At 63.5% G+C, this 7,266-nt stretch overlaps 1 protein-coding gene across 1 annotated transcript in view; it reads right to left on the reverse strand.

Moving 5' to 3' along the window:
* HPSE2 (heparanase 2 (inactive)) overlaps window positions 1-4,335 on the reverse strand; it is a 113,681-nt gene extending 109,346 nt beyond the window's left edge. Inside the window, exons 1-2 of the mRNA XM_075504755.1 lie at window positions 4,076-4,335; window positions 2,875-3,032 (exon numbers count right to left, since the gene is read on the reverse strand). Coding sequence (XP_075360870.1) covers window positions 2,875-3,032; window positions 4,076-4,335 — 418 coding nt within the window. The remainder of the gene's footprint in view (window positions 1-2,874; window positions 3,033-4,075) is intronic.
* Between the last annotated feature and the right edge of the window lie 2,931 nt (window positions 4,336-7,266).

Below are 7,266 nucleotides of genomic sequence, written 5' to 3' on the forward strand. Positions count from 1 at the left end.
GTGCACTATATATAGTGCACACATAAAGCACTACAGAGATACAAAAGGCAGCAGTGAGGAATATCTGGTCTGGAGGGCAACAGGGTAGCAGAGGGGGATTTACAGCGCAGAGATCCCTGCAGAGAGATTCATTAAAACTCCAGCAAGCACGGCCACAGCGTAAAGTATCCATGAAGGATGCTGCGAAGCAGTCCTGTTGCTGCTGCTGCCCGTCTGAATGCCTCAGGTGGCCACGTTAGGGCGGCCTGTGAGCACGCAGAGGAGCGCCGCTGCCTGTGATGTGAACACCACCCGCAGAGCTACTAGTAACTGCGGTTCTCTGAGTAGTCTTGTACATGTGCCCTTCACCTCTCCATCCTGCACCCCACTGAGCTGCTGCCGCTGAGAGGGACACAGGATGTGCCTTTCCCCCCCATCTAAGCGCGGGCCACGTGGGAACACGAGGCACGGGAACACCCGGGGGGGCTGCAAAGAGAGCCCAGCCCCGGGGTCACAGGCCTGGAGTCTGTGTGCACCCACAGGGCGAACGGGCAAAAAGGCAAACACTCGAAGCAGAAAACAACTGAGCTACCACTTGTCATGTCACTAAAAATCACTAAGGTGATGCACAATGCTTAGAAATTCAGAGATTTCTCTTTTAACCATTTTCTGACTTTTTTAACTAATCGAGCCCCCCAGGTTCTTCCCCACTCCTGTGCCACTAAAGCTTAGACAAGACATTTCAGAAAACAGATGCTGGCCATACAAAAGCCCACAGACATGGAAAACAACCCAAACCACCCCGTTTAACTTGGGGAGGGGGAAGGGTACCTAGTGGGATGCTTGCTGGCTTCCCCCACGCTCAGGTGCTGATTGCCATCTTTTTTCTGTGGTGTCCGTTCAGCCGTAAGGTTTTTGTAGAGAGGGCATCTGCTTGCAGATTTGTGCATGCCCTGATCCCAAGCAGGTCCCGGGCAAGCCATAGATGAGAGAATAAAAGCCACACCAGTGCTCCAAAAGGAAAAGATGGCTGCTCAGATCCAGTACAGCGGGGCAGAGAGTTGCAGTGGCATCAGGATTTCATTTTGGAGAACTGGATCCCTCTAGTGAAGCGCTCAGTGCAGCCTCAGCACAAAAAGATGCGAGCTACTAGCAATTCTATAGCCCTGGAGTTTGCACACAGATCTTAAGAACAAATACGAAAGCTTTCCTTCCAGGCAGGAAATCCCTTTTACCACACCTTTCTGATTTACACCGATGCTTGATACACACCACATGTGTCCTCTCCTTCCCTCACCCACATTCGCAATGGTTCTGTTCCATATTTAAGTGATGAAAAGTTAAGACCTGTGGTTACAACTTCTATGAGAAGCTTCATTTTGAAGGGCTGCTACATTTCAACTTTATTGCCACGAGGAAAACTGAAAAAAACAAAAGCTTTCAGTCCTTCCCTAACATGAAAGCTGTTGTGAAGACATTTAATAAGTGTGAGTTCTCTCCTGCAAGTTGTTGAAATATTGAAAGCGGGAAAATTTATTCCTACAAATATTTCGTACGAGTCCCATCTACAATTTTATGCACTACACCTAATTTCTTCTGTTTGGTCAGCATTTTCTCCTGAAGTGCATCTCAGAAGGCAGAGCTTGCAGCAAACCCTTCGCCTGACATTTGTTATGAGGAGAAGAAAAACAAGGAATAGTATCGGGATTGCTCCAGCTAGGAGACCAAGCGAAAGATGGAGCACGCAAACTTACCCACCTGCCTGCGTGGGGGAATAGAGGGACATTCATCTCGGTGAGATCAGATGTTACATGGGGAAACAGCGGGAGCGCGAGCCATCAGAAAACTGGCAAATGCATCTGCTTTTTCCATTCAGTGCTGTGCTGCTGACTAGATCTCTGCAAAACTTCCTCTGTTCCACAGACCTGCCCACTGGGATCTGTCTGGCATTAATTGGCCTTCAAAATTACTTATGGAAATATCTTCAGCTAATTTTTGTAAGTCATTGAGTAAGAAAAAAAAAGTTGTTTTTTTTAAAACAAGCAAGAGAGAAAAATCAATAAATTCTTGCATGCAGACATGGTATTCTGCTCCTTAAAATAAATGCCTTAGGATGGAGACTTGGCCCTGACTTTTCTACGAAGTTTCTTTGTGTGTATTAAAGGCCGCAGAAGGTGAAAGCCTTTTGTGTGGCTGAGGACCGCTGGGAAGAGGGCAGAGCCGCGGGAAGCCGCGGGCCAGGCGGGGACTTTCGGGAAGACCTACGACGGCAGAGCGGTCCGGAGGGGAGCAGCCCCGGCCGGGCACCGACAAGCAGAGCGGCGGCGGGGCGGCAGGCGGCGGCCGAGCGGCCCAGCTGCGACCGAGCCCGGCGGGGCGGCGGGGAGCCCCGGGGCTGCGGCGGGCGGAGAAACGCGGAACGACTCCAGGGTCCCTGGGGAAAGGCAGGGCTCCCCGAGAGCCGCGGAGCGGTGCGTGCGAAGGCATCCCGGGGCTGCGGTGCCCGGTCCCCGCCAGCAGCCGCGGCAAAGCCCCCTCCACGGCCGGCGCTGCCCGCTCGGGGCTCGGGAGCGAAGGGAGCCGGAGGACGCAGCGGGGCAGGGGGGGGACACACACACGAAAAGCCCCGCTCCCCGGTGCCGGCCTTTTGTTCCCGGCGGCCGGCATCCGCCGGATCTACCGGCAACGGGCGGGCGGGCTCCGCCGAGCTCCCCGGCTCCCCCCGCTCGGGAAGGAAAGGGTACGGGGGAGGCTCCCCTGCCCGGTGCCCGGCGGCAGCGCTGCCCGGGCGCGGCGCGGCCCCGCCTGGGCGCAGGGAGCGCGGGGCAGGCGGAGCGGGACCGCCCGGCGCCCGCAGCCCCCCGCTGCCGCGCCCGCCCCGGCCCCGGAGCTCACCGTCCTCGTAGTTCTTGAGGTAGTAGTCGGGGCCGGGCCCGCCGCGGCTCTTGGCCGGGTTCTTCACGTTGTGGAACTGCAGAAAGTCCGTCCTCTTGCCCGCGAAGCGCAGGAAGGCGGGGGCCAGGCCCCGCGCCAGGGTCACCAGCCGCCGGGAGCTGGGGAGAGGAGAGAGCGGGCTGAGGGCGCCGCGGGCCGGGCCGGGCCCTCCCCGCCCCGCTACGGGCAAGGACCGGCGGCCGCGGGGCTCCGGGACCCGCCGCTGCCCTCCCCGGTCCTGCTGCCCCGCCCGGCGCGGGTACCACCGCAGCGGCGCCCGGCTGCGGGGCTTTGCGCCGGCCGAGCGGCGCGGCCCGGCGGCGGGGAGCCGCCCCGCCCGCCGGTGGTGGCCCGGGGCCGGCGGGACCCGGCTCTCCCCCCCCACCCGCCCCCGGCGCCCCCCGGACAAGTGCAGCGGCGTCCCGGAGGCAGAAGCGCCCCGCGCAGCCCGGCCGCGCCACGCGGGACCGTGCCGCGGGCCGAGCCGCCGGGGAGGGGAGCGGAGCGGGGAGGGGAGGAAAGCGGGAGCCGGCCCGGCTCCGCTTCGCCCGCGCCTTCCCGCCTCCTCGCCCCGCTCCTTCCCCGGGGGCGGCAGCCGCAAGGACCCTGGGAGCGAGCGTGCGGGGGAGACCCGCTCTCCCTCCCCGACTTACCCAGCAGGGAGAGGGCTTTCTGGCCGTCCCAGCGCCTCCAGGCCGCGGCCGCTCCGCACCGCCGGTGTAGCCCAGCGCAGCTGCAGCCCGGCTCTGCCCCCCGCGCAGGGCTGGAAGTCCGCGGAGCGGAGGGCTCTGAAGACCTGGCCGACACCCCGCTCTCCGCCCGTCGGGACCTGGGGAAGGCTCGGCTCGGCTCGGCAGGCGGCCCCGTTCCTGCTGCTGGTTTTTTTTTTTTTTCCCTGTGCTGCCTCGGCCCCGTGTTGTGCTTTTTGCAGAGGAGCGGTTGTTGGAGCGAGAGGAGCACGACATTTTTGCAGTCATAACTGATAAGTCTCCGAAATGGTTTCTCCATTGCAAACATGTGCATCTTAATGGAAACCATGGCCTCGCTCCCTCCGTCACAACAAGCGCCGCCAGCAGCGCGGAGCCCGGCGGGGCTGGGCGGCGGGGCCGCCGGGGCGCCCCGCGGGCGGCGTGGGGAGGGCGCCGGGGGGCTCCTGCCTTACCTTAAGAAATCGAGCCAGCCATCATGAATGATGGAGGGGTCCAGCTGCAGGGAGAGGAAATTCTCACTGATTATCCTGACAGGGCTCTTGGTGTTGACATCAAGGAGAATGAGAGTTCTTCCCTTCACACCTGGAGGTTTCTCCACCGGCAGCGCTCTCCTGTCCCCGGCCTGGGAGGGCAGCGAGAAGGTGGCCATGAGAGCCAGCCCAGGTGCCATCAGGGCTAAGAGCCCGGGGGGGCAGGAGCTGGGACAGGGCATGCCGGAGAGCAGGAAACCCCTAATTAACTCGCTGTCTGCAGGGGCTCGCTGGTGGCTAATTGTCCTTATCTAAAGTGTGGGGCGCTCTGCCTTTTTTTGCAATGTTTTGGTGCTGGTGGAGGGGAACTCACGCCCCTGACCAGCCTTTCTCGCAGCCGGTGCCAAGACTCCTTGCAGCCAGCACCGCCCCTTTAAGAGATGCAGGCTCCAGACATTTTTAACTTTTTGAAGGTAAGGGGAGGCTCCTGGTTTAACCCCCTCGGCTCGGGGCCCTCCGGCCCGCCGCAGCCCCGCCAGCACCGAGCTTTCGCTTTGCGCCGGCTCCGCCGCCCACCGGCGGCCGCTTTCCGCTGCGGGAGCTCCCGCACCGCGCAAAACCGGGCCGGAGCCGGGACACCGAGACACCGGGGAGCTCGGGACCGGGGCCGGAGCGCGGCGGCCGCCCGGCACGGCCCTAGCTTGTCGCCGGCTGCAGGGACGGCCGAGGCGGTAAGGCAGGGGGGGCAGCCCGCGCTGGGGGGGGTAGGGGGGTTAATCACCCCCAAAAAAGCCCCACCCGCGGGGAGAGCCGTGCCGGGACCCGCGGTGCTGGGGCGAGGCCCCCGGGGCCGAGCGCCGATGGCTCCGCGGGACGCGACGGGCATAGCGGGGCTGGGGGCCGCCGGCAGCTCGGAGCCCCGGCACGGCACGCTCGGCTCGCCCGGAGCCATCGGCTCGGCCCGGCCGGCGCACGAAGGCCACTCGGACACCGCGGAGAACCGGAGCACAGGGAATCGGGCCGCCGGCCGCCCTCTCCCGCCGGCCTCGGGGCCCAGCGGTGTCCGACCCGCGGCGGGGAAAAGAGAGGGGCGGCAGCAAAGGTGCCCGGTGCGGAAACTCCCGCATCGGGGATGCAAAGGACAGCACAGTTCGACGGGACCGACGATGTCCCCCGCGCCGAGGCCAGCCCGCGGCCGCTGCCTGCGGGACGGCCCGGGGCAGGACGGCCCGGGCTCGGTGCGCTGCAGAGCTGCAAGCGGCCGCGGTTCTCGGCGCTGGGCGCGGGCTTGTGGCACCCGACCCGGGATCGGTGGGCGCTGCCGAGCATCCCGGGAGCGATGGCCCACCTCAGGGAGTGTCCATCCGAACCGGGCATCCTCTCCCGCCAGCAACCGGTTCCCGGGCCAGCCCCGGTCTCCCGCACACCAGCGGCCGGCGAGGTCCGGGACATGTAACGTGTCCTACCTGGGCCCTCCGCCGCCGCCGCGGCCCGCCCCAGTTCCCTCTTCGCCCAGGCCAGGCGTGCCGCCTGGGGCGGGGCAGGGCAGGGCCCCAGTGCCGCTGCCCGGCCCGGCGACGGAGGGCTGACGGCGGCCGGGTGAGCCGGGCCCGGTGCGGTCCGTCGGGGCCCCGCAGCCCCGGGGATGGGGCGCCCGCAGCACCATCTGCTGGTGAGGGGTCCGGCGCGGCGGGGGAGCCGGCACCCACCTGCGGACACCCCCCGGCGTCGGGGTCCGGAGGTGCCGGGGCCGCGGAGAGCAGCGGGGCTTCGGGATAGAGGCACAAATCGCGCCCGGAGCCGAGCCGCAAGGAGCCCCACGGAAGAGCCGGCCGGACGGCGGGGACCCGCCCGCCGCCCTCGGGGAGCCCAGCCGGGGTCGGGTGCGAGCGGCCAGCGCTGCACGGCGGCCGCCCCGGGCAGCCCGGGCCAGGGCCGCTTCCAGCGCACGGGCGGCCCGCTCTCCCGGCAGGGCTCCCCGCGGCTGGGGACCCCCTCCCGCTCCTCCCGGTGCCGGTGCGGAGCCACCTGCGCTCCTCGTCCGCCCCAGCCAGGGGCCGGGAGGCGGAGGGAGCGGGGCCGGTGTCTCCCACGACGGCCGGTCCCAGAGCTCGGTGCGCTCGGCGGAGCCCCGCACAAAGCGGAGGCACTCGGGCCTGGGGAAGTCCGCGGGCAGCGCCGTCCCCTGTGGAAATCTCCTCTTCCCTCGTCCCTCTGCCCCACGAAACGCTTCGAGCCCATCGCCCCGGGGGGCAGCCAGCCCTGCCCCGCCGCCGGCCGCGGGTTACCCAGGCAGGGGTTGCGGGGCACGGAGTCACTGTGCAGTGAATAGTAACGGGGGGAAAGGATGAAACATACCTCTGGCTCTGCTAGGGGCGAGCAGGGAATGCACAAACCAGGATTTGTCGTGAAATCATCCCGCTAAGGCGGAGAGGGGAGCGTGGCTCAAAACGCACCTCGGAAGAGGCTGCCGAGCCCAGCACAGGCTGACAAAAAGCAGCAAAGGGGTGCCCGGAGCAGCGGGGCTTTGAGCGCTAGAAGAAGTAAGAGGATCCGGGGAAAAGTGCTGTGCAATTTCAGCTCTGCAAAGCCCTGGCATCCCGGGACAGGAAGAAGGCAATTTAAGCCTGGAAATTTGTGTTCGGCTGCAAACACTTCAGCCGCGGCTTGCAGTAGCGCTTAAAACTGACCCAGGACCTGAAGCCTCCGCTTCAGGAGCTGCTCAGTTTTTGGGTCACCTCCGAAAGAGGGATGTGAGTTTCTGAATAATCTCGTTATTTTAAGAGTTTTTTTCCCTGTATTATCAGAAGACGTCAGCGAGGCTTCAGGGGCATTTGTTGCTCAAATCAGTGTTGTGGTTGCAGGCCGAAATTTTGCATCGCGCCTCCTGCTAAGGATGGCTCCATTTTAAAATGAAACTCTAGTGCGTTATGTAGTAACAGACAAGAAAGAAAACAAATTATCCCGTTTAACCTCCTTTATATATTTTTTTTCCTTACAAACACACTACTTTGGAGGATAAATGTGTTTATTCTGAAATGTTCTTCACAATTAGTCTCTGCTTTGAATGCAAACTCCGGATGCAGTGAAGTCACTTATCTGCCGAGATATCACCAACAACATAAAACAGCAGGGAAAGGAGCAAAAAGTCTCCCAGCTGCCAGGGTCAGCTT

The sequence above is a fragment of the Mycteria americana genome, chromosome 6 (assembly GCF_035582795.1).
Source record: "Mycteria americana isolate JAX WOST 10 ecotype Jacksonville Zoo and Gardens chromosome 6, USCA_MyAme_1.0, whole genome shotgun sequence".
Lineage (NCBI taxonomy): Eukaryota > Metazoa > Chordata > Aves > Ciconiiformes > Ciconiidae > Mycteria > Mycteria americana.